General features: G+C 45.0%; 1 protein-coding gene across 4 annotated transcripts; it reads right to left on the bottom strand.

Annotated features, from left to right (window-relative positions):
• Positions 1-6,730: 6,730 nt before the first annotated feature.
• LOC119387808 (regulator of nonsense transcripts 3A) lies at positions 6,731-27,623 on the bottom strand. Of its 4 annotated transcripts, none has more exons than XM_037655323.2 (9): positions 27,303-27,623; positions 27,129-27,235; positions 26,935-27,041; positions 26,323-26,532; positions 23,630-23,700; positions 20,672-20,884; positions 12,606-12,865; positions 11,148-11,400; positions 6,732-7,142 (listed from the first exon to the last, which is right to left on the bottom strand). In XM_037655323.2, exons 1-9 carry the CDS (start codon positions 27,402-27,404, stop codon positions 7,005-7,007), a joined length of 1,461 nt encoding a protein of 486 aa, XP_037511251.1. In that variant the 5' UTR covers positions 27,405-27,623; the 3' UTR covers positions 6,732-7,004. The 4 variants fall into 4 exon arrangements, with proteins under 4 accessions (XP_037511252.1, XP_037511251.1, XP_037511249.1 ...); XM_037655321.2 differs by having other exon boundaries at positions 20,672-20,894; positions 23,631-23,700; XM_037655322.2 differs by having other exon boundaries at positions 11,148-11,397; positions 20,672-20,894; positions 23,631-23,700.
• Between the last annotated feature and the right edge of the window lie 34 nt (positions 27,624-27,657).

Raw genomic sequence — 27,657 nt, 5'->3', positions numbered from 1 at the left:
AGAAGAGGAGAGTGGCGTCCATTGCCCAGGACGCAGCGGGTGGCTTGTACAGCCGGTTGTCCAGTCCAGTGTCCCCATGGAAGTCAGGAACAGCCTTGAAGACCTGGGTGTGGTGGTGGGCAGGTGACAGGAGGTCCCTCTGTGCAGCCGCGGGAAGGTGGAGAACGTATGCGAAACCGTGGACCGTCAGGGGAAAGGAGGGTTTAGATCAAAATAAATAAAGATGTGATGCGCACGCGGCTTTTGTTTTCCTTGTAATTTACTTCTGAAAAAGCCGCTCACTAGGTCATATAAATTGTAGTTAGACACTGAGAGTTGTTGCGTGCCCAATGAAGAGCGTTTTACCACAAGAATGTTTCAAATTGGTTCATTATGAGCCGAGAAACCGTGATGCAAGAAGGCGATCTTTAAACCGTTGCCACTAGCCCCGTGTAGCCTTTGCAAGCAAGCACTTCCTTGCCCTCTTCAGTATCGGAGCCGTACGATCACATGACGCAGACGCATCATGTCATGCGCACGCAAGGTGACGTGCGCATGACGTGCCAGGGCCAGCTCGTGAACGCGATCGCTGTTGTCGGCGTTCCTTTCTGTGGGATGGACCCCTCGGTGCACGCACGTTTGGAGAGGCTGGCTCGGATCATGTATCGTTACCGCGATACACCGCGTCGCACAGCTATATAGAACTGCTGTAAGGGACGATGCACCAAAAAGGCGCCAAGCGTTGTCGGGGCTGGCATCGGCACGACGCGGGAATGGCGAGAACACGAACGCAGGCAGATTAGTCTGGCATCTCGCTGCGATTAGAAGTAAAAAAGAGAAAGAAAAAAATTGGCGAAGGTTGCACTAAGCCGCGCAAAGCTCGAAACAGCAAAACTGGACAATTCTGAAGACTCATCTGGTCGCTTAGGTTGTTTCTAGGCCTTATAGCTAGGTGATGCAGGTTATTTATACGTTGATACTCAGCGTAGAGAGGTTCGAGTTGAACCAGACAGTCACAGACACGACACGGATGCCCAAACCATGGCCCAAACTCCCGAGACAGAACCTCGCGCTGAAACGAAGCGTTCGCACCTCATAGATCTACGCGTGCACGTCGTAGTTGACGCAGGCCTTCCATCGCTTCGGGGTCTTCTCGCAGCCGCCGTTGCCTTTCCCGTTCCTTAGTATTCTCTGGTTGTACGTACTCGGGCTCCGGCTCGCCGCCATCGCTTCTCAGCCATTTGTTGGGCTAAATGTTGCCTTATCTTCATCTTTAGTTGACCTGTGGTGGGTAGTGGGATTTACCCTATTTCTGTGGCACATACCCGTTTACGATGATGATAGTTTTCTGATAGGCTGCACACATTACGGCTAGCCTTAACAGTTTCGCTGTTAAAACGCGTGCAAATTGCGTTTGTGTTTTATTATTTCTCTCAGCTTTCGGTTATTCATTCAAGCAACAGATTAAACAAATTACACATGTCGTCTCGAATACTTCTCGCAGCGTCATGAGCTATTGTTGGCGACGTCAGAGGCTCAGAGCATCAATGTCTCGTAGGTGAGCGACGTAAGAGCACAGGACCACTCATTGTTGAACGACAGCCTTTCCTGCACGACGCAGGACCACTCATTGTTGTACGTCAGCCCTTCGATCTTGGGGCGCGCGCCTACGAGAAGAAGGGCAACGGCGTTCAGTTTAAAATTACACATCTTTCCGCGGCGCGTAGCGTTGTAAACCTCGCCAGACGTGATCGTGAGCGCCCAGTGCATGAATTACGCTTGTCAGCGCTCGAAATGCTCAAACATGGTGAGGGGCCCTTTGGGGTGTTCACCAGCAGGGGAGAAATTGACCATACGCAACTAGCCCCGGCCATTGCGAGGCATCCCTCCCTTCTGGTCTTTCAGCGGTCTGGGTATCTGCTCCTGTGCTGCCCTTCTCAGCCACGCCGAAAGGAAAGAGACCCAGGAGTGCGGTGATTCGGCGGTGGGCACTTGACTCAAAGGAGACACCGTGTTCTGCGAGCCGTGCGGGTAAAGGGACAATTTCATGGCCATGCTGAACCGTTGGCGCCTTTGTGCCATCATAAACAACAACATTTCTGGCTTTCCTGTCGTACATACAGGTCGGGCATATCTTTCTTTGAAATTATATGAATTTATGTAAAAATTTATTGTGCCTATATTTACGATCTTGGAGGCCTAAAACGGTGTTTTGCCTGCCTATTTTTGGCGCCTAAAACGCACTTTTTTAGTGCCTAAAAATCCGCCCTCTAGTGATCACATAGCCGTGCGACCGCACGAAAGAGCTGTCCGAGAAGCGGAGCAGATGGCTTATGCGCGCGTAAACAGGAAGGACCTCAGACGTTGCACAACGTTTGTATGCGGGTGTTCATAACAGGCAAGTTATGCTTCCGAATCTCCTCACCTTTTCGCCGAGTGTATCACCACGGAGTTACGCGCGAGGTCAATTTTTGTCGAAACGTGAAGCACCGAACTGAACACAGCGATCGCGCCTTGGTCTTCAGGAGGCCCTCTTAGCTCTTCGGTGAAACGAACCCCAACTGGGCGCCAAACATGTTATTGGGCCATGGTTTTATGCAGCAATCAGCGACAAAACCCGTGCAGTTTGAGCGTCGCAAAATGCAGGCGGCGGAGAACGCCGCTGTAGGTGGATCGTACGAAGTTGTTTCAACCATTACGTGCGACACCACTGACGACACTGCAGGCTGCATAATGTCCTGAACGATTCTCGTTCGTCATAAGCGCAAGGCAAACGATCAAAACACGCTCACTACGCCGAACTATCCGCGCACGAACGTAAACACAGCGCGGTCAGACGTATGTGCTCGGTGCGACGAGGGGGGGGGGGGGGGCTTTCCCTAGTCACCCAAGAGGGGGGCGCAAAATCTGCCCCATACCTTGACCCCCTAGTCACCTAAGAGGGGAGGGGGCGCAAAATCTGCCCCATACCTTGACCCCCCTAGTCACCTAAGAGGGGAGGGGGCGCAAAATCTGCCCCATACATTGACCCCGCTAGTCACATAAGAGGGGGGTGGGGGGGAGCGCGAAATCTGCTTCGTACATAGACTTAGTAGGAGGGAGGCGCTGCGATGAACCTTCGCCTCCCCCTGATGGGGAACCCTGCGCACGCCTATGAAACACTTATCAAAAAATTACACCACGGGCTTGGCGTCACTGTCCCAACGTGGGAGCGGCCCGCTGCGCGTTGAGTCGTGCACCTCAGGACTTACAATAAAGTTTCGCATCCATCCATCCATCCATCTCCCACTAAAGGGAACCATGTGGGGATGCGAAGCAGCGCATAGGTCGACTTGAAGTTCCGTTCATCACGGGCACCTTGCCCGATGTTAACGCGTCCTTGCAAGTGGAGCACACCATGAATTCACTGTAGTTGCTGTTGCTGTTACTCGTCCCGAACTCTTGTTGGAGCACGCCACGCGGGTTCATCGCACGTCTGCAGAATTTCGTTCCCCGACGCCATCACGTGATTGCTGAGAGAGTGTAAGGGGGAGAGGCCACAGCGTCTTACCCAGCCCCTTACACAGGCCCGAACGCGCTAGCGCGTGCCAGTGCGTTCTGACTAGGATACAACGCGTTGGTTCATCGCGCGTCTGCAGAATCTCGTTCCCCGACGCCGTCCCATGATTGTTGAGAGAGTGTAAGGGGGAGAGGCCACAGCGTCTTACCCAGCCTCTTACACAGGCCCGAACGCGCTAGCGCGTGCCAGCACACATGGTTTTGTCTGCGTTACGCCAAGCTAGGACAGCATACGGCAGCCCGGGCCCCTAAAGTGCTCTGCACGTATCATCATCAAGGCGGTCGAAGAACAAGAAGACGACTTCTCCTTGGCGCGAGAGTAGGCGCATGCGCAGTGGAGCGCGGACGCCACCGCCGGACACAGCCCCGAGCAAAAGCTGCTTCGCATCTAAAAAGCGGAACGCACCCACACGCGCTGCAGCAACTATTCATAGGCTTGGCAAAGATTGTGTTAGTACCTTGTCACTATCTTAGACAAACAACTCGTTTTCCTCGACGGTACTCTGCCTGCGCATGCGTGAGTATTGGTTCTTTAATGTAGAAGTATGTGTGATCTGGATTCAAATAAATTATTTGCTTAAAGTTAGCACCTGTGTGCGTAAGGGCCTAACTAAGGGGGGCGGGTTGAGGGGGTTCTGACACCCCCCGAAATTTTTTTCATGCTTTAACTTTTTGGGTGACACCAAAATACTTTCACGCCTTCACAGCGACCACCAGTTGCCAAAGTTAGCCGTCCTGCACACAAACACCCCCCGAAAAAAATTCCTGGGTGCGGCCCTGGTGTGCATGTTATCTCTTCGTCCTGTCCCGTCTTGATAAATCTGCGCTAAACCAACAATAAACCAACAAGGCCAGAAGTCAGCTCTCGCTAAACTTCCTGGCCAGGCGGGATTCGAACCTGCATACCCACGGTCCGAAGGTGAGCGTCGAAACCACTCGGCTATCCAGGCACGCTAGCTGAACATGAATTTATGGGAACTGTATGACTGCGTTGCTCAGGGCGAGGGAACAACAGAAAGAGAGAAAGTAAGAGAAACAGAGAGAACCAAAGAAAGAGGAAAAATATAGAGACAAAGAAAGAGATAGAAAGCGTAGCCATGTATAGTATAGTATAGCAAGGAGGTGGGAAAGGAGGAGGGAAGAGGGTAGAGTGTGGCAAAACTGTATAAAGTGAGGGTGAGGAAAAGTGAATGGAGGAGGGGAAGGCTACCGGCTTCGCTGCTTCCTCAGCATTCGCACCACTAGTACAGTTCTTGTAGTGCACTGTACTACTAGTACTTAGCTGCCTCCTCCCCTTTTTTTTCTTTCGCAATAGAAATTCCGAGCGAAAGTTTCTCGTGATGATTCGTGTAAGTCCAATAAGATTCACTCTATACGCTGTGGAAGCAAGGAAAGCATGCGAGGGTGAACCAACAAGGATGGCGATTTGACGCACGCAGACTTTCTTCGTGCGGGGAAGGGCAAGTTGAGCTGCGTGCGCCGTAACAGGAGGTCAGCCAAGAAGTCTACGGAGTGTTGAGTGAGTGCGCGCGGTAGAGAGGGCAGAGGATAGGTGGACATGCGACTCCCCAATTCTTAGCGCGAACAAATGCTATGACTGGCAGCTTCATGTGCCGTCTTCCAGTGCGCCTAGTGTTGGAGGTCATGTTATCTAAGGTTTGTAGACACCAGAAGTAATGCGACATGTTCGCTCTTCTGTATCAGTCTGCGCTGTTGATTACGCCAGCACCAAGACGCCTGACACAGTAATCAAGCAAGATCTGTTCATGTATTCTTGTGTGCGTACGTGAGATAATGCTCAATGTAATCATTAAACGCATGTTGACTGCGAATGTGTACGGGCGGGTAAAAGTGATTTCGCAGTTTCATCGGCCCGTACAAGCTGCGACGTAAAAAAAGATTCTAATGCAACAGAAAACACTTTGCAGTATATCTACTTCATGCCTTAGCGAACTTGTTCATTCTCATAAACAATGTTTATACTTGTGAATGAATATGCCCCCACTCTCAAGATTAGTGATGTTGGCGTATGAAGCTCGGCGATAATGTTGGCACAGTGCCATGAGTGATGTCAGCGGTGCAGCTGTGCCGGCGGATGACGGAAGACTTAAATAAAAATAGACTAGTGGAGCTGCAGATGATGCGCAAAGTAAAAAAATAAAATAAAAAAAAAGAGAACAACTAGATAAACAATGACGGTAGCAATGAAAGTATGCTCATGCGAAATACGCATTCTGTTTATTGAAGAGGGTCGAATTTTTTTCCAGAAACAGGAGACCTTCAAATGCTTTTGTTATAGCCCATTTGAACAAGCAGGAACCAGTTAGCTGGCTCGTAGTTCAAACCACCATGATTTTCACCCAGAGCTGAACGAGAATCATATTAAAGGGTGAACCCTATAAGAAACCGAACATCTTACTTGAGACTGTGAAACTTTTTAAACAGCTATCCAACGACACACATCTAGCCAGCGGATGTATGCCCAGCAGCCCAATTTGTGCAAAAACAGCACCTCCAGCCCACACTCACATCTTGTCCCTTTACGCAACAGACTGCAGTGCTAAAGCACAACGCTACTAATCATTTTTTGCCATGATGCATGCTTGCAGGGGGCACCAAAGCTTGTGCAGGTGATTCCCTGCCAGCACACACCACTGTACCAGATTATGAATAGCGCTACGCTAGTCTTTTAAGCGCATGGCTATGGCTGCATCTGATCACATAGTCACATCACTATCAGCAATTTGCAGCTCCTGAAAAGTGCACGAGAAGCAGCCAAAGCACTTGGCACACATGTCGTGATCTGGCAACAGACTGGATTCCCAGAGAAGGCAAGTGCGCCAGGGGGAGGTAGCATGTTGCGTGGGCAGATGAGATCATGAAGTTTGCAGAGATAATGTGGCCGCATGAGCACACGTCTGGGTTAACTGGCGAAACATGGGAGAGGCCTTTGCCCTGCAGTGGGTGTAGTGGGGCTGATGATGATAATGATGATGATGATTCCACGCTTACTCATTTTCCCTCCATCCGCAGCGTCTGTCTACACATGTTAAACTTGTGACCCCACAACAGCCTGAGAACGAATACTTCCAACAAATATTGTTTGACTACTGCTGGTGTAATAAGACTGTAAGCACTCTCCAATTTCCATGACAGTTGATTGTCAGATGAACAATATTCATGCTAACACCTTAGCAAAAATGCTGCTCATGTTAATTACGAATCAGGCAAAAAGAAATATAACAAAGGAATTAAATTCAAGCCCACTATCATATCGTTGATTTCCAATTAGCTGTTTCTTGCAATGTCAATGTCTAATCAACTAAGTACATGTCCCACAATATGGTCACACTTTCACACTTGTACACTGCACATCGCCACAATTGGATTTATTTACAAGGAATGGCAAGAAGTCACATGTGAACAAATGTGGATTCCTGTTTATGTAGAAATAGACTGCCTAAAGCTCAAGTTGGTGGCTTGCTACTACTGTTGGCGCTTTTTGATGGTTTTGTGCCGGCAGATGGAGATTCCTCTTGAGCTGATGTGGCCTTTTGCGATAGCCTTCGCATCCCAGGCCGGTATATCTCAATAGATGGCCGATCCTGTTAAAAAATGATCAAGTGGCATCCGTGTTAATAGTATAGCAAATATAATGTGAAATCGAGGGAAATGGGTCGAAAATTGTCGGCACTTTACATATGAATATAAAACCAAAACCACATCTGCAGTGTTGCCAACAACCTGAGTCTTGCTGGCCTACCAGTTGTGAGTGTACTTGCTTAAAATAATATTTTGCTGAAACCTCAGATGTCAACAAGGTCAGTGAAGAACACTGAATTATGGAAGCCATGAGAACAGAATTGGCATGACTTGAAAGATTTGGTAAGACCAGAGGGTTGCAACTCATGCAGTACATTGCATGACAAAGTAGTGGTGACTTCAATTAATTTCTACAACAGCTATGACAGCAGTAGAACACACGGAGCTTATCCTAAATGCCAAAAGAAGCTGCGTGTACTGATTGTCATGAAACCTACAATATAGCAATGTGTTCAACAATTCTGGTGAGTTCATTCATCAGCATAGGTCGGCAAAAAATGTGGAGCTCACTCAAACTCACTCATGGAATATATTTCACCCTCAGGGCTCACTCGGACTCGGACTCAACAAAATTTTCCTCAACCGGACTCACTCGGACTCAGACTCACTAAAATTTTTCTCAACCGTACTAACTCGGACTCAAGCTCACCGAAACGTTACTCACTCGGACTCACTCAGACTCACGGCTCAATCTGCGTCTGAGTGAGTCTGTGTTGGTCGACTCACGAGTCCATTAGCGTATTATTAGCTTTTTCTATCAGTATGCCAATGCACTTAAACGCCAATATCTCACATAATCGGTGCTCTACGATGTGCATTTTGATCTCGTACCTTCACATACGAGTTACCAGTGATTGCAATCCAGTAAGGACATTTTTATTGAAAGATATGACTCACACGAGATATTTTTATCAAAAACTTCCAATGAAAAATTTTGCGGGGAGGGGGGGGGGGGGGTCAGGGCATGACTCTGATCAATAAATATTGAGCTGGCGTATGAACGCGAGTGCGTTGAAGTATCTGTGAGCAGAAGTGAGTATCAACGTGGGCTGTCATAAGGCTGATAGTGATGCTGAAGTTGAGTAATTAGCACCATATGTCGGCAAAACAATTTGGAGCTCACTCAGACTCACTCAAGAAATATATTTTGTGCTTAGGGGTTCGCTCGGACTCAGAATCACAAAAATTTTTCTCAACCGGACTCCCTCGGACTCAAACTCGCCAAAATACACTCAAACCTCGTTATAACGAACACAGATATAACGAATTATCGGTTATAACGAAGTAAATGAAGAATAGTCTTGTCATAGCTACAGTGTTACAAATAAACGTTTATAACGAATTTTCGGATATAACGAAGTTATTCTCGTGGCAGATGCAACTTTGTTATAATGAGGTTTGAGTGAATTACTCAACCGGACTCAATAAGACTCAGACTCACGATTCGATCTGAGTCTGAGTGAGTCGACTCATGAGTGAGTTTGCGGACCTATGTTCATCCGTATATTGAAAGAGAGGAATCACAACAGGCAGGATATAACAAGCGATTCTGCATATGCAAAAATTACAACTACAGTAGACTCCTGTTAAGACGAACTTGAAGGGACCGCGGTCATCTGTTCGTCTTAGGAGTTCGGCTTATCAGAAGTGCCCCCAAAAAGAGACATGCTAACAAGCCAAGTGAATCCAAATATGTTACTTGAAAACACTGACTGGAGTAGACTTACAATGGGGGCAAAAAGACAAGAAAAAGCATTTACTTGGCTCATCTAGATAGAAACCGCGTGTCACCGCTGTGTTGCAGTGAAGCACGTCTTTTCCGCAGGCGCACATTTCAGCTGACCACGAGACCGCCTTTTGTTTATAGTAGAGCTGTGCGAATAGCAAAATTTTGGGTGCGAAGCGAATTCGAATATTGAAGTGTGAGTGCGAATCGAATCGAATATTTTTCGAATATTTCTCGAATATTTCTAGAATATTTTTCGAATACTTCGAAGCAAAGTTGCAGAAAAAATGTTAGAGAGGATTCCTAAGCATATTCTTATGAGATAGCAACATGAAAGTGTTTCTTTTCCCTAGGTTGATGAAGCACTGGCGGGGGAGTGTTTCATAGTTGTCCTATCAAGAATGAGGCAATGTAGAGGCCGAATTCTATTTATGTACATGATTTGGTGCAACCAAAGTGTTGCTGACAACACTTTACACGTGATAGGCAAAGATGCCATTTCCTCAGCCTCTCCTCCTTTTTGAACTTCTGTGGAAGCCCAACTGATGTGGCGGACAAGGGTGTGCTCCCTTCAAGTCCGGAGTTCCAAATCTGCCTCGTAGACGTTGATATATAAGAACATCTGAAATTTTGGATGCTAAAAAGCTTCGGCTTCCGATTTTTCGGACTTCCTGCCCAAATTTCAGGTCCAAAACAGCATTAATTGAGCCCCCACCTCTGCCACATCTTTCATCTCCATGTTGGAACCAGCGTTTTCTTGAGTTAGTACATTTGCGACTGTAGCAGAGCTTGAAAGGCAGCTTTGTCGCAATACCGGGGTGTGATGAGGTGAAGCATATTGAAAATCTAGGAACCATTTCCAATCGGACGTTGACTGTGTCTTGGCATAGTTCGACCGTAACGGAGCTTGAAAGGCAACTTTGCCGCAATACCGGGGTGTGATGAGGTGAAGCATATTGAAAATCTAGGGACCACTTCCAATCGCACGTTGACTGTCTCTTGACAAAGTTCGACCGGTAACGGAGCATGAAAGGCAGCTTTGCCGCAATACGAGAGTGTAATTAGGTGAAGCATATTGAAAATCTGAAGGGGTCACTTTCAATCGGACATTGACTGTATTTGTTTTTGGGAAGTTCGAATAATTCGAATAGTAAAATTCCAGTGCGAATCGAATCGAATAGCAAACACTATTCGAAAAATATTCGAGATTTAGAATATTCGCACACCCCTAGTTTATAGTTTTTTTCGTGCACTGGCAGCAGCGAGGCTGGGATGCTTCACTTGTCACTCATTAGTATCGCTATATTGCATTGCCTTGTGGCTCATAAGGGCCATTGTTTCTGCGGATTTGCGGCTAAATCAGGATCGGGGAATTGGCACCATGGCACCCAAAGTTTTCGAAATAACCGGGCTGGTACTGACCGCCGCTTCAAGTTATCCACTCAAATTTACATTTCAAAATACGGGGCCAAGGAAATCTTTCTAATTATGCGGGATTTCGAAATAACAGAGTTCGAATTAATGAGGCTTTACTGTATATTACCCTCACATCGATTCATCATTTTTTAAGTTTAAAAGCTTGTTAACCGACTTATATGCTCTAAGGATAGTAAATTTTAAAACGTAACATATTTTACAGGTTATCACTTGCATTGTACCGAAAGTCAAATCCTGCTATTACTCAAGTTTGCTTCCACTTCCCTTTGAACCAAAAAGAATGACATATGCATATGCCTTGTTTCAACTTTAAAAATATTGTGCTGGTTAGTTGGGTCATGACAAATATGCTCATTTTTCTTTATAATATGTGATATAAGCTATTCGAATTCGCTTTGAGATTCGCTTCGACCAAACCACTATTCGCTTCGAATTCGCTTCGGACCTAAAATTTACTATTCGCACAAGCCTAGTTATGACATCTGCCAATGTGCACGTGCCAATTCATAAAAACACTTCCATAATAACTCAATGAGAAATAATATCGCAAAACTGATAAATGCAATGCCCAGTCAACATTACAAGAATATCGTTCTGTTAAACTGAGGCTTGACTGTCTCTTCAATGCAACACCCAACCTGTTTGCATATTTCTAGTGTTCTTTTACACCACAAAAGTTCTACCAACAATGAATCAACGAAAAAAATGGATCAAGTGCCCCTTTTTCAACCCCCCTGCTGACACTCATCGAAGGTACTGACTTGAAGACCACAAAGCAGTCTTTGGGGGCACTGCTGGTGCCCAGGCTGTTCCCACAGCTGGACTACCAAACAAGAAAACCTACCTTGTTGCGTATCCTCCTCTCTGCTCGAGGGTCTTTAGTGCGGGACTGCGAGGACTCCTCGTGTGCCGATGGTCGCTCGCGATCCTTCTCTGAACTGGCGTTCTTGCCCTCGGCAGGAGTGCTCGTGGAAGGTGCGGCACCCCGAGAGCCTTCAGCAATGGTTCGTTCATCGTCTGTGGCCGGAGTCGTTGCTGATGCTTTCGGGGCGCCCGCTTCCTGGCCTCTCCCGTCGGAACCTGTCGATCCACGCCTGCTGCATTGGAGGCACCACACCATCAGTAAATCAAGGGTGCTAAATGTCTGTGCATTTAGCGCTTGCTTAATCTGCTTTCAAAATCATCTCAGGGGAGTTTCTATGCCATCATTGCCATCGTTTATTATCTGCATAATGTATTGAAATCACACAAGGTTTACAGAAGTGTTCTTGCTTTAACGTGCAACACAGCTGCCCGCGTTATGTATTGGTGCACAGTAAAAAAAAGATATATAGTTATAAAAATAAAGCAAGACACACTGATTCTTACACATTCATTAACCATATAAAAACAGTATGCTGTAAGACAGTATAAACTGTTACAGTGAGTATGCACTCAGTATAACAGATAACTTGATGCCATCTTTTAGAAGGAGGCTGGGATTCTTGGCACTTGTATGTTTACCACTTAACAGGTCTGTCAATGTAACAAAAGGGCATAGGTAGGCAAAAAAAAAAGTGCCAGCACAGCACTCAGCTGACATGATTCTGCACCATTTTTTTTTACAGTAAAGAAATAAGTTCGAATAATATCTCACTGCTTGCAGCATATTTGTTGAGGAAACTTCGTTGATGTTTTGTACTGTCATGTTCTTGCTTAAAGTAGTTCATGCAAGCAGCGAGTCCTATCCAGTTAATTTGCGTCCCACTATGATCAGCACATTCTGATGAAAGTTTTCCAACATTAATGCATACTGATTCCTGGGAATAAAGCACGGGTCTAAATTCCTAGACTGCACTTTAGCCTAAGTGCTACAGCACAACTGAGAGGGCCCATTCATCAAATACTTACTTTTTACGTGTAGCAGTAATCATTCGCCTGAAATTTGAAAGATCACCTGCTATACAAGAACGGCAAATCATTGCTCTCCAAGCAAAGGCTAACATACAGTAGGCTCCCTTCAAGGTAAAATCTCTTAAGTCTCAATATGACAAGCAGAACAGCTTTGGAACCTTTGTTTAGCTTGAATTAAGTTAAGTGACACTTGCAATGACTTGACTGTTGCAATGCAACATTTCCTACATTTGTGCTAGGCAACTCAAACACTATCGACAGTTGCACAAACTTATCATTATCGATCAGGAGGTGTTCTATCACAATCTTTCAAACCAAATATCTGCTCCAACATAATTTTTTTCCAGCATACAGATGGGAAATAACTGTGGCATCATATTTTGAACAAAACAACTTGGAGCAGGCCAACCTGTGGGAGGAAGCAGGTTGTTCGCTCTTGTGCTTGCTGTACTCTTTGGGACCCTGGTAGTCCTTGCTCGGTCTAGGCACCTTGGGACGTTCCCAGTCCTTGCGTGCATTGCTGCCACCGCCCATGGAACTGCGCACTGGTGGGGCCTTGGAATGGCTGCCACCCGTGCCTGCGCTCGATTTCGGTACTACTCCGGTTCCCGAGTCCTTTGCAGTTGTTGCCGATGGCGGCTCGTGCTCTCGAACAGGGTTTCTCAGCACCTAGACAAGTGTCAAAGAAACCGCCTTGCTTATTGCACGGTACGTTACCAGGACGTACATTTGGGCAATTATCACCGCTCAGGCCACGTTGTCAAGAAGCCATAGTATTTACAATAAAGTCATGGTTGCTCACAGAAGTATTCAGTACAGGACCCATTACTGTTTCTGTGTACTAATTCGGGTCCAAAGCTTCAGCAGCAAGGTTCAGTAGCACCGAGACACAGTGTAGAAACAACAGCACGTTTTCTGCATGACACGTTACACTGACAGATGTGTTTGGCCATCAATTAAGACAGTGCCGGCAAGAAACGTGGCTAACTCTATGAGCATACGCCTTCCTCCATGCAATGCTCACACAGGCGACTACACGTACCGAACTGTACTAGCCCCACTCTAAATGAAACACAGTGGTTATTTCACTACACAAGACCTAAAAGGTATTCAGCAGCAAGACCAGTTGACCTTGTCTCTCTCTGATGCTTACACACCATAAGCAACACAATTTTAAAAGGCAAGCACTAGCAACATTATCAGCATATGGAACAAGAAGCAAGCAAGGGTATGAATAAATGTAGAAGCACTGCTGTGTTGTAGAGTTGGCAGGTGCGCATATGTGTGTACTATGTTACGCCTAGAACGGAGGACAGAGAGAATGATGAGAACGAGGAATTTTTGAACTGTAGAACTATATACATACATTTCATGCAAATTTTCTTGTAATGCACTGTGAAATTCAAGGGGGCCCATAATCACCTTAAATATAAGGCAGCGATACATAGCTGACGTGATGACAGTGCTTGGTTTTGTCATGAGCACTTTCCTTTCATCAACTATTACAGCACCTTCAAATCACAACCCTTCTGTGTCATGAGATCCCTTTTCTATGCACTCGAAATAACACAACAGAGAAATTATACTTTGAACATTTGTGCCGTTGCTTTCACATTCACCAAAGTATAGCTGAAAACCTTAAAGCCATATATATATACTGTAATCTGCCCAAAACAAGCCCCTTAAAAACTGCTAGTATGGTTACAAGTCAAAGGTATACCGCAACACGCAGCACAAAAACTTTGACTAATTCGGCGGTACTTTTCTTCAGCTGCCTATCCCAAACTCACCACAGGCAGCTCAGGACGTTTGTTCAGAGTCCGATTTTCTCGAGAAGCTCGGCCAACCACACCAAGCACTTTGAGGACCGACGGAACGCGTTCGTTTTTTGCATTGCGGGCTCCCCGCGATGTTCGAGGACTCACCGACCTGTCCGCAGGTTTCTGGTCCAACGGCTTGCAGCAGATGAAAAGAGGTAGATGTCATGCTGCCGTTATGACTGAAAACACTTTTGTGCATGCCACACATTCATGCTGGATGGCGTTACAGCATACACCACTCTTCGAAAGTATTCACTGTCGGTAATAGTGCACGTCGTTCTCGATTTCTGCTACCTTATAATTATGCATTCGGTGTCATTTTTTTTTTTTTACTTTCCATGTGCAAAACTGAAATGAAGGGTTCCGTGTGACAAACAAAAAAAGCTACATCATGCTGCCCTTGTGATATTAGCAGCACCTCCTTTAACCAAATAGAGCACAGTGCAACCTTAATATACAGAAAATATGAAGTAATTATGGGACATAATTTAATGGCCACATGTTGCATATCAGCACTGCAAGCACATGATGGGGCATCGACATCTTTACTGGCCCATAAGATGGGTCATGTGTACTTGTGTTCTTTAGCATAGACCCAACCGAGAATTTGTTTACTTGCTTACTTTGGCTAAATTTCATTTCCAAGTACCTTCAGGAGTTTGGTTGTGCTGCTTTATTTTTTACAAGTTCCTTTATTAGAAATATCCAATTAAGTTCAGCCCTGGAACCTCATTATGAATGTAACAAAACCGTGCAGCACAAAAAAGGGCAGACATCTACAAATGCAATGAACCTTGCTTTAACTGTAAGGCGTCAAATTGAATACTGTTTTTTTTGCTTCCAGGTTTCTCTTCAGAAACTGCAAATTATTTCTAACCACTCATGGGTATTTTATAAAGGTAAGGGTATCTTGCACTGTGCACAAGGAACAAACTTCATTGTTTTCAGAGTAATACTAAAGTTTCTATAACTTACACTGGGCACACATACCACGAGAACAACGCACACACAAAGCAAGGCCTCATTTTGAGCTTACTAGTCGTGCAAAAGCAAATGTGTTCAGGCACAAGCGAGCAAAGCGATGGCATGCAAAGTCTCATGCTAACAACAGACACATGCAGACGTTAATATTGGAGCCAAAGAAGTGACATGCAAACATGCAAGCTCCAATTACCATACTCGGCAGTTTCCGAAAGGTTTTGATCTCATGCTGCAACAAAGCTATCGATGAAAACTTGTCTTTCCCTAGGCGGTAGAACTTATGCCTTCATTCAAAATATGATTTTGCAAGTTCATTTCTTTAAATTGAATAAAATATTGTGGTTTTTATATGGAAATCATACACTTTTAAGTTTGCAGTCGGACAGTCCAAACCTTTCTCAGAAGAGAAAAAGAAAAGGAAAATGGGGCAGCTTGGCAGAAAGTTCTGTGAAAGTTTCTGCAAGAACGGCTAGCCCGTCACCAATATGCAATGCATTTGAACAAAGAATATTCGAAAATAATCACAACAGATGCAAAAATGCAGGTAATGTTCAGAGAACAGCTTCTAAGATGTGATAAATAAATATATACTCAAAAGGTCATATCCGTCCTGTGTGTAAGTATAAGCTGTTTCCGAGGTGCCTCAGTCACACACACAAAAAAAAAAAAATCACGAAATGCTGTCTAATGCCTGCCTACCTGTGCGTGTCTCTACCGCCTCCAGAGTGCATTACCACCCTATAAGTCAGACGTTGAATACTTAAAATTATGCACATAATGTCTTTGCAAGTGCTATACTCCTAACATAAACAAAAATTTTTGAAGTAGAATATAACGTGCGCGGAATTACTTGAGAGTGCAAGATCATGTTACTACAAATGTAGTCCCTAAAGGTGATGCAGCATCTAAGCTTACGAGCCAGAATAATATGCCAATGTCACATGAACTGGAGACAATAGAAACGAACGTATTATGCACATCTGTTTGTTTTAAATTAACATGTTTTATCGTGTAGGTACACCACAGCAGTAGTGGCAACTCAGTGGTTAATACATCCAGCAATGTGCTTCGTTGAGGCAACACAATGTGGCTGTGGTAAAGGCAAATAACACGCAAGGTTCATTGCTCATCATAACTTCATATCCTAGAGCTGTTGTGTGTATGTACAGACGGTTGGTGGCAAAATGGACACCATCCCGCAATCGGGATTGAAATTTCACTTTTTCAATGCGACCTAAACTGCACTTCCTCTGACAGACATTTCTTCTTTGAAATTAAGTTATTCAGTTTAATATCTCAAGGAAACACATCAGCTGTGAGAGATGTCGTGGTGCACATCTCCAGGCTAATTTTGGCCAGTTGGTGTTGTGCCTAGGCCACAGAATGCAAGTTCTTTCTGACCATGGCAGTTGCTGTGGACAAGGATTAAGCTTGCAACTTTGCACTTAGCAACCAACCTTACATGACTGGGCCAACTCTACTTGTTTCCTTTAATATCAACCAAACTATGATACAAACTCAAGCAATCTAAATTTCAACTCAATACCTGCATTTGCTTCTGTCTTCATTAAATTGTCTTGCGGATGTATTATAATGTGGATGCAAGAAAAGGAAATGATGAGCTCTTCATGTCACTGAAGACCGCGCAAGTACTATACGCTGTAATTTCTCTTGCTTCCCAAGCTGCCCCAAAGCATGTAAAAAACACTCATCCTTTTCTATTTCTCCAACAAAATGGGAATCAAAATCCCTCTTTCGACAATGCTATCGCCTCACTTCCCGCCGTGACCGGCCCCGACCGACCGTAGTCGTGTGATCGCGGGTGTCTTTGCTGTCAACTGGTGGACGCGGAAGACAGGGACGCAACTTGGAACTGGCTGGGCCCTGCTGTCCCTGTGATGATTTGGCAGAAGACTGCAATCGCGCATCAGTCAAAAGTAAGCATCTCCGCTGCTGGTAACATTTGCCATCTCGCTAACGTGTGGCACTCCAAGTCGAAACCAACAGCTGCAAGTGTACCAAGGGAGAAATTCCCCAACATAGCTTAAGCAAGCAATGACACACAGGAGACAACATGAAAATGACACTAGGGCTGCCTAACAACACACAGCTCATTCAGGAAACAGTCATTCTAAACGCACATACTTATGCCTTATGAATACATACACCATGCCACATCCCAGCTTTATCTCACTCAAACACTCATCACCCATGCTTCAGAAGCGCTACTACAGTTGAAACCCTCAATAATGAGAGCCCTCAAGAACGAAATTCTTGTGGCAACGAAGAAATCTGGTGTCCCCAGCAAACGTCCATAGAGTTCAATGCATTTGCCCCCTCTCCCAGCCAACAGATTTTAAAAGCACTCCCACAATATTGCAAGTTTCAGGTAGTGATCCGCAACATTTTTTTCAACCCATGAGCTAGCTGGGAACCCAGAAGTTCAAAAATTGCAGCACCGCTCATTCGACGTCGATTTCGCGACTTGTCTGTACGCCTCGGCAGCCTTGTCTGAGATGGAAGCAGGTGTTTCTTCTGCAAGGGACGTGCTTCACCGCATTGATGGAGCGATACCAGACGCTGTAGAACTGCGTGACTTTTTGTGTGCTGACGCCGACCTGATCGTGCACGAAGAGTTCAGTAACGACGCTATGTATCACCGAAAGTGTGTGCAAAGAATATGAGAGTGACGACAAGAGTGCGTAAAGCAACATAACGCAAGAAAGGCAAGTAAGTTTGCACGAAGTGCTTCATGCTTTTGACATCATTCGCACTTTCCTCAGCGCCCACGACGACGATGTCGAAGCTATGCAAAGCTTATTAAGCTGTGAGGCTCGAGCCATCAAGCTCCTTCAGCAACGTGAAACGGAGCAAGATCAGTGACTTCTTTATATAAATTTTGATTGTGCGAAGTAATTGGTGGGCATATTTTTTTGCGACAACGAAATTCTCACGCGATATCGTTATTGAGGGGTTCGATTGTATTTCACTGTCCAGTAATGCCAAAGACCTAAGCTTTGCTTCTGTTGAGCAATGATAAGTTGATTAAACATTGCTTTGATTACAACATCCTCAAAAACTACATTACAGAAGGAGTCTAAGGCCCAATGGAAATAGTGGGCAGCAAAGAGTGATATCATATCGACCAATTAATGCAATTAGTTACATGTCACACTTTCGTCCATGTGCCTTTTTTGTCTTCTTTCTCACCAAATTTAATAGCACACTTGCCGCTATATCAAAAAGACTCAGTGACACACATATTCATTAAGTGTTTTGGTTTCAATTATAGTGTGGCCTGCAATTATCAGATGTGATAATACAGCATGGACGGAGAATTTTCTGGTAGAAGCTATGCAATCTGACGAAATAAAGGGCTCTGAGAACGTCCCCTTTTGACTGCTCATAGCACCTGAGACACACATGCAAGGCCTCTCAGTAAAAGAAATATCTGAAGCGTTTACACGGCACAGTGCACACCATAGGCGAAAATGGTGCCTTTTAATCTTTCTTCCTCCTTCAATGTAAGTATTATGTGGTGTGTTCCTTTAATAGAAAATACATAGATACATAATTCATAGATACATAGACCCTAGTATTTCTCGGGCTGCGCTGAAAATGCGGTGCTATGCACGAAAAAGCCCTCTGCCGATAATATAGTGCTGCCGCCTGGCAGTGGCTCTGGGACAGCATCACGGGTGGAAGCAGGTGTTGAACTGGTGGACACAATTTTGAGCCCTTCTATGGCTCAAAATTGTGCCATTTTTGTGCTTCATTTGTTTAAACAAGTGAAATGAAGCAGCAGCTCTAGTGCGGTTAAAAATTTAATCATTTAGGTTGCTCTTCCAAGAACAATGATGACACCACACCAGCGTTCCAAGATATGAGCCTCACCTACTAACAACGTTGCTCATTACCAAAGCATTCCTAAACAAATATGACCATCTCCAGCAAACAAGATCACTTTGCTAAGCACACAAGCCAGAAGTCGTCAAATAGTCGTGATCCACATACATAAGGAAAGAACCCCGGCCGCATGAACACAGACCTTTATTTAACATTTCAGGATCCCTGACTATGTCTTCAGTTTCTTGTAGTAAATCTTGTTTTCTAGGCAACAAGGGCTTATGTTTTCTTAAAATGGCCAATACCAGAGTTTGTTAGGTGCCTCCACATCTCGTTCGATAGAAAGTGGGACTTGGGTGTCACGAATGGTGTATATCAGAAAACAGACACCTGGCAGGGGACTACACTACGTTGGGCAGTCCTAGCAGCCTGACTATGCACGCAACTATGAGGAGCAAATGAATCTATAAAGGGCCACATGCAGCTTGGCCACCGCTGACCTAGGCCATATTAAATATGTATTGGATGCACTTTGTGGAGTCCTCCATTTTAAGAAAAAATACGTGCTCCCCCTATCAACAACAGCAACTTGTTGCATCACCTACAGCGCACCTTATTAAAAGAGGCTTCCAAAAGCTGGCAAAAACACTGGTGGAGGCACAACACAAGCCATCAAAGGAAAAAGTGAGAACTAACCATGTTGCAAAAAACAAAGCAAGTGTCACCATTATGGAAGACTTTTGGCATGGGCTCTCTTAAAGTAATAAGGAAGTAAATCGTGCTCAGAGCTGAAGGTAAGCATCGAGAGAAAAAAGGAGAGCCAATTTTTACTGCTCCAATTCAATTCAATTTTTATTCACACTATAGAGGTGCGAGATGTCCCAGGTAAAATTGCCATGTGTGTAGGCCATGTGCTTAAGCATAAAGTTCAAGTATATTATTCAAGAATTTTAGGATAATTTTTTTTTAAAGCTGCCAACAGAACTCATTGCTTTCAAATAAATGTGGCTTAACATTCCAGTAAAAAAAAGCCAATACAAAAACTGAACACTGTATGCTGTTTCTCAAAGCGCAACTCATCCACTACAGTTAGTACAAAGCTTTTTGCCAAGAATTTTGAAATTAGAATTCTCAACAACCTAGGAATGAAGCAAGAAGTGCAAGGGAAATGAAGCACTGTGGAATGCGGCATGTGATAGAATGAGACCAGAAAAAATATAAGTGGACTCAAACTTTTAGCTTTCTTGCAGATGTGAGAAGCTGGCTATCAGATTCAATTAGAACATGAGTGAAGCTACACTAGAAGCAAACCGTAATATAGCAGCAAACAACTCCTCAACGGTGAATTTTTCACTTTAAAATGCCCAACACCTAAAATAAAGCTGGTGCCCAGCCAAGTTTATTGCAGCAATACAAACACTGCATATTTCTGCCGACCAAAAGAAAGGCACGGAATTAAGTACCATCAGAAATTTAAAATGCAAGCTCCAGTCTAATGAATAACATAGTGAAGATGGCTTTGAATAAGTGGCACGACAACATTACTGCCGTGTGCCCGGAACGTCCATTTAGTAAAACAAAATACTATATCCCTACTGGACAAGAGAAATATCAGAGAGAATTAGAACAAGTACGAAACTGAGAAAGATAACCCTCCCTGTGCCGACTCTTTTATGGAATCAGTTGAATGGGGCAGTGAACAAGGAGCAAGTAAGACCAAGGAACTTAGCCCATACACTTGCCCTGACATCAACTGGCTCATCAATTGATGAGATCAGCACATCAATCGTGACATTACCACATCAACTAGCTCTATCAATTCGCTTACCTTGACGACCTGCGGCTTAGCTGGTGCTGGCTCAACGTCGTCGAATTGGGGCATATCATCATCATAATGGGCTGACGATGACTCCCTTTGCATGCTTGGCTCTTTAGTTGCACGGTCACGGTCCACCTTCCGCCGCCTCTTTTCTTCATCGCGCAAGCGCTTCTTCTCCACCTCCCGCCTCTTGCGCTCCTCCCGACGCTCCTCGCGCAGTTTCTGGGCCGCCGTCATGAAACACAGCCAAAAATGCAGGCATGGTTGAAAGCACCCGACCTTCTCTACCACCATGGCCTTTCTTTATATTTGTTCTTTCATACAAAACTCTTTCCCCTGGTGCTGAGGATCCCCGAATTGGTTTCTTATACGATTTTATTTCTTTTATGGCACGCGATAGCCGACAACTGTGCCTTAATCAAACGCATTCTTTCAAGGTCTGTGATGCTGCAACGGGAACATGGACTCAATCACTCAAGAGCTAAGCAGCTGCAGGGTGAAAGTGCGTGTCGCCCACTGTGCTCCTTACAATCTCGTGTGCTGCAACAAAATATGCAGCTGTCCTTTCCTCCTGTAGAAAGCTTCAATTCAGTACTGCCATAAAAACACCAGTTTCCATCCCACTGCTTGGGATAACAGAAACGTTGCTGCTCCTCACAAAGTGCATTGCAGAGTTCCACAATGCACCCCAGAACGTTCTGGTTTTGAGCTTTTTTCCGTCAAGTGGTTTCTGAAACCAGGTGTCCAGCCGATAATTGCAATCAAGTAACATGTGCACAAAAGGGGCGGTATGAATGTCTGGTCTTGATTATGTGGTCTGTAAAAAAAAGTAAGATACAGACCACCTCACTGCACGTTTTCAACCATTGTCTATGCCATTGCCTGCGAATGCGTACATCGCTTTCCCATTTCTAAGGTGAAATTTGTAAGCATTATAGCTTGCTTGCTCCTGTGACGTCATGTTGCTGATGAATGTTCCAAGTTAATACTGCAAATACTAAACCCCAATGTAGAGGCTGAAAGTAATCTGCTCTACGTTCCTTATTGTACAATGGCAGAGTCTACGCTGTCGTTTATGAGCAGCACCTGGACAAATAAGTCTTCCCTGCACCACTCATGTGTCTCCCACCCGCTATGCCGGCTTAGCGGCTATGGTGGTGTGCTGCTAAGCATAAGTGTGCAGGTTCGATTTTCAAACCACGGCAGCCGTGTCTTGAGGGGGCAAAATTTAAATATGCCCTGGTTCATACATTAAAGAACTGCAGGTAGTCAAAATTTATCTTCACAATGGCACACCTCATAATCACATCATAACTTTGGCCCTTAAAACTCCCCTCTCTCTTTTTTTTTCCATGCTAGCAGCACTGACAGCCAGGAGGTTCAGCGAAGGCTGGTGGGCTGGGCATGCGGTGTGTCACTAGCCAACAGCTTTCCAGACAGAGAGAGCTGTTTACCCAGGGTGAAAAAAGAACACTGCCTTGCTGTTTCACACGTTTATTCTCCTCGTCCTCACATCTTCTGATGTCCAGCTTCCTTGCATGACACATATGCATTATGAGTTTGTGCTTAGTTGCACAGTTGCAAGTTGATGGTGAAATTGCCCTGACGCGAGTGCAAACCCGATGGCTTGGATAACTCTGGAGCGGGGTAAACATGTTTCTTCCTCACTGGCTGCGAGACGTTGATTCACTTGTCCTTAGTAATTGCCCCGCAGAAGGCTCCAAGTTTGACTTTGAAGTGCAGCGCATGTGGGCAAACACAATTGCTTCTGTATGTTTCCGTTCATGGGACCCACGGAGGTAGCAAACATTACGAGAGACCCAAGCCAGCCTGAACCACTAGAGTGCACGTGAGGGAAGTGACGCATGCTTTCTGCAAACAAGCAGTGGGACTGGTGGTATGAATGCACACATTTCGATAGAAACTTTGCCCGCAAAGTTCTCGCTGCTGATGACTTCCGGAAAATGATTCCTGCCCTGGGTTTTTCTCAGAGAATGTTCCATTTGCTAGACAAGCTGTGTTTGCAGTGTTATGCGTGAGCTTGAAAATTGTGTTTTGGGTCAAAATTTTCAGTGCCAGCCAGCAACCCATGCAGGCTCTCATGCAATCATGGCGAGAGTCTTCATCAATGGGCCATAGAAAAAACACAGTGGTGTGTAAGCTTCATTAAACGTTTTACGGAATTTTCCTAGGTTTCCTCGTGACTGGCATCAGCAGTACATGTTGCCAGCGGGCGGAAGTTCGAAGCTTGCACACGTCTGCTCCAGAGAGCTGAACGGAGATGCAAACGTAGATGGACCGCCAAGATGGCTGCACTTTTGGCTTCAAAAATGTGGTGTAAGGACTAAGGACTCCTCTTGTTTTGTCTCCTTCCTCAGTGATGGGACTGCGCTCACAAATGAGCTTGGTTTCAGCATCTGACATTGAATAGCTAGTTGCACTTCCTCAATCCCACTCTATGTCTTCGTAGAGGTACTATTTCTTGTATGTACTTCAGCTGGTTGTCGTTGTTGCACAGAAAAAAGCAATAAATTCCATTTTTGTATGTTGTGTAGTAGCTTACTTTGTCAGCAAGAGCAGGTGGTGCACCACAACTCCTAGCTGGTATGTGCATATACTATAGTGTTACCATTAAAGGATTACCGAAGACACACTATTCAAAGCATCACATGACATCCATTCCAGCCATATTACCTAGAGCATACAGTACTATGATAACGATGGGCCACATGACACTTAGCTGCTCACATAAAGACATCATCAGCAGCATATGAATGTATCATTTTTTTCTCTTCTTTCAGCAAGCACAAACCTTCACAAGGTTTCAATACCGGCACCACTAGTGTCAGCCACATTGCTTGTTTTCGTATTCCACAAAACACAGTATACATATGGAAAGGCTTAGACTTTTTAGCAAATATAGTACAGAAAATGCGATCGAGTCAAGTTCTCAAAACGACGACCTACCAGCTTTTCCAGTTTCCTCTGCTGCAAATATTCAATTAGAGGAGTTACCACCTTGAGGCAGCCATTGTTTGCTATGGAGAAAGAAATATGTCAAAAAACATCACTTATGCAATGCACTACTCACATTCATTTACTGCCACTGTATATTGCATGCAGTTAACAGGCACCACACGTCCTCTAACTCCAGTGAACACATCGCTGTGCTGAGGCTTCCAAGTGATTATAAGCATTAAACAAACTTTAAATCAATTTACAGTTTTACATTACACTTAATCCACAAAGCATCTTTCTATTTTTCTTTTCTAGGCTGTAGATGTTTGGGGTCACCCAGTCAGTTACAAACTAAGCATCACAACAACGGCACCTAAAAGGACATCTAAACACACGTACCAGCCAATGACTTTTGCTGACTGTTATTTTCCTTTGAGTACTCCTCTCTGGCTTCCATCTTGCATAAACATTACCCAGAAGGGAAGGGGGCCTTGTACAAGATGTAAATATCCTCAGTAATTTGCTAATAAGGCTGCAACAGGGGCTAGTTGGTATGTCTTCATCTTGTGATGCACTGCCAGGTATGACAAAAAAACTAGAAAAACAAGACGCAACACAGGGTGATGCGTTTGGTGATGGTGATGAGTTTTTTCGGTCCGTGTCATACCTGGCAGCACATCACAAGATGAAGAACTCAATAATTTGGCCTTAGGGGCACTTCATGAGAATAACTTAACCCCAAATACATCTACAAATGTTTTTCCATTAACGCATGTAAATAGCATGTTCCTGCTGAAAACATCTTCACACCGGCAACAGCTCCTTTTGGCTGCATGCACATGCGGTGTGCCACCACAGAATCAGTGGTGGAACAAGCATATGAACTTATGTCTTGGAATTAGCAACAGCAAAAATCTCATCTAACGCAGCAAAAAGCACTTCTGGCAGCGTCCAACATGCATATATATGCTGCATATGGTACAAAGTTTTAAGTGAAAGTGTCAATATATATAGCAGAGCTGGATTCATTCACCTCAACAAGGCATTCGGGCTAAAAACAACCAAATTATAGTAAAAATTTTTTAACAGAATGCATGCACTATGCGTATGTCAAAGGAGCTTCTACAAATTTTGTCTTGCAATAAGTGCAGTGCGTTCAGCACCCTTCAATTACGTCACAAAAATGATTACACCCACATGATCTGCAATGAGCTGAAAGATGTGACGTCAGCATTCCCTTTAAGGTATTTTTGCACTGGCAAAGTCTTTCATTAATGCATTTACCAGACTGGCCCATGTACGCCTTTCCACAGGAGAGGAGAATCTTATAAACAACCCCAATGGTGCAGGAACTGGCTGGATTGCGATGCTTCACCGAGCAACCTACAACTGCTGTTCCTCTAGCCTCCTCCTCAATTGCAGCACAAGCTGACGTCACATCTGACGCCAGTCGCAGATGTCACATCTTTCGCCTCATTGCAGTTCATGCGCGTGTAACACTTTCTTCAATAACACAGTCATTATGTTGAAGCAGAAAGATAAAAGGGCTCACGAACCCACGGAAGCGTTCATCAAAAATAAGGGTGATGATTGCACATCTGAACCTTCTGCTTGTTTACTATATTGCGAGGTACACAAGCTTAACAATTTCTTTCACGTAACCTAAAGTTCCTGCGCATGCATGGTGTTGGTCTTTGTGCGTTCAGTTTTCGTTTCAATAAATTTGAGCTGTTGAACAGTGCTCGCACTGTGTCCTTCTCGTCTTGTGTATCCATCGTGTTCGCACTGATTTTTTCCAAGCATGCAACTCCAGTTGGCTTACATTTTCATTAAAGGGGTACTGACACAAAATTTTGTGGCCGAGATAGCCTGCTGGATCGATTCCCACGTACGTGCGTGTACCATCTGCAAAATATCGACAGCGAATAAAATTTGGAAGGTATTTTATATGAATTTTGAAGTTCACGACCGCGATCCAGCATTACAGGCCGCACCTGCTCCATTGACACCCTCGGAGGTGACCCCCCTGCTTCCCCTACGTAACCGTTGCAGCCGGTACAAGTTATGATGACATCGTAGCCGCCATTTCTGTTTTGACGCGCTTCCCAACGAATTGCTCCTCGCCAGCGGGTCAAACCTGAAGTGATTCGCCACGTCGAAAATTCCTTCCATCCCCACCGCAAGAAAATCGTCAGCATCAGACGACGATGAGCACGGCGACGACAGACTGCGCGGAAATGCGTCACTGTTCTGTGTGCTCACGTGACCGAGCGTTTCACTCGCTAGGTGGTGATAGTTGCACCCGGCGGCTTGTCGTTTTTGGAGCTCTGTAAAACCGAAACTGAGGCTGTGTCGGTAATGAGGAGCTTGTAATTAATTATCTGTCGCGCGCTGCAGCAAACGATGTGCCGTGTTATAACTAACAGGACCCCAGCAACACATTGCAGCAAAAAACGCGGGGCGAAAACTTTTGTGTCAGGACTCCTTTAAAAGTGTTGGGAACAAGAAGAATGTGAGAAGACAGAAAGACACACATACAAAGGCTATTCACCTGTGTTCCTCTCTTGTAACATTAGCTGGACTGCTTTTAAATCTTTATGGTGCATCCAAAGTGACAGTCTTTACCATCAAATGGTTTCTCAAAGATGTATTTGTCCTCACAGCACGTGATAGTCGACTCTATTCGCGCAACATGCAAATACCTTTGATTTCCTTATCTCTAGCTTCGATCTCCTCTATGTAGGTGTCAATAGAAGGTAGCGTCACTTCTTCTGGTTGCTCTAGGCTTTCCAGAAACTTGATGTACTCCGGGTCTTGTTCTATCGTTCCACACTTTGGATCTTTCTTGCGAGTCCTGCGCTTCGGTATTTTCTGGAAGGGTGCATACTCGACTAGTGCCGGATATTCATTGCCTGGTCAAAAGAAACACAATAAAGCGAATCAGTTGACACGTGTATACACACGTGTACACACACTGAAGTGCTCAACCATCACACACATGACCTGCAATGTAGCCTCTGATGCATTTGTATGTATGAAAGCAAAATTAAGAACGCGTTTTTTTTTTTTTCTTGCGAAATAAATTGACCGATCAAGGACTCGACAGCATTGTTTTGGCCACGTCATGAAGCTTCTAAAAAAAGACCAAGTTAAATGTACGGTATGTACTGCTTATGTAGTTTCATGGTAGGCATCAAGCGTGCATAAATTCGCCGATTACACGGTTCATAACGCACATGCCGGGTGTTTGCAAACGAGGAAGGCACACGTTTTCACGCAAACAAACTGGGGCATAATCGAACGACAGGACTCACCTTTCTCATCGACGAAAATGTAATCGTCGAACTTCTCCTTGAAGATGAATATCTCATCCTGATTGACGAAATTGATGTAAGCCCTTGAGAACGCGTGGGGGCCCAGGCTGCGCGTAAGGTGAGAGCTGTTCAAGATCCCCGTTACGTACTCTGTGCGTCACCTTCCCGCTCATAACAAATCAGCTGCTGCTTACCTCAAGTCTCCTTTGACGAAGTACATATAATCGCTTTCAGGAACAGGGGATATCTGCTCGAGGAACTGCTCTTCCGTCATCGTCGGTGGCAGCCTCCGGACTACAACCTGGAAACAAGCACCGACACCGCTTTCAGCCAACTCGCGAGAAAAAAACAAACGGCGCCGCGTTCACCTTTGTGAGAAATGGCCTCTCCTTTTTCTCCTTAGACTTGGACGCCTCGCTCGAACTGCGACTTCGAGGCGAGCATTCATCTTTCGCTTTCTCCTGCGTCATCTGAGCTGCCGTGTATTCGAAGCTCGTTGGTCGTCAAGATCACCGAGACAATCTTTTCGGGCCCAGAAACACATCCAGTTGTACTGGCCACGGCCAATACTGCGGCAGCAACCAGCCGGCTCTTGTATTTCACATACACGCGTTTCCAAAGTTTATCGGTCGGTAAACAAGCTGCTGCTCCATATACTTCTCTACGGCTGCTCTGGATCCTCTACAGATGGCAGCACCAGTCTAATCGATCTGCGTGCGAGGA

This window comes from Rhipicephalus sanguineus, chromosome 3 (assembly GCF_013339695.2).
Source record: "Rhipicephalus sanguineus isolate Rsan-2018 chromosome 3, BIME_Rsan_1.4, whole genome shotgun sequence".
Lineage (NCBI taxonomy): Eukaryota > Metazoa > Arthropoda > Arachnida > Ixodida > Ixodidae > Rhipicephalus > Rhipicephalus sanguineus.
This window is presented reverse-complemented; position numbering and strand designations above follow the sequence as displayed.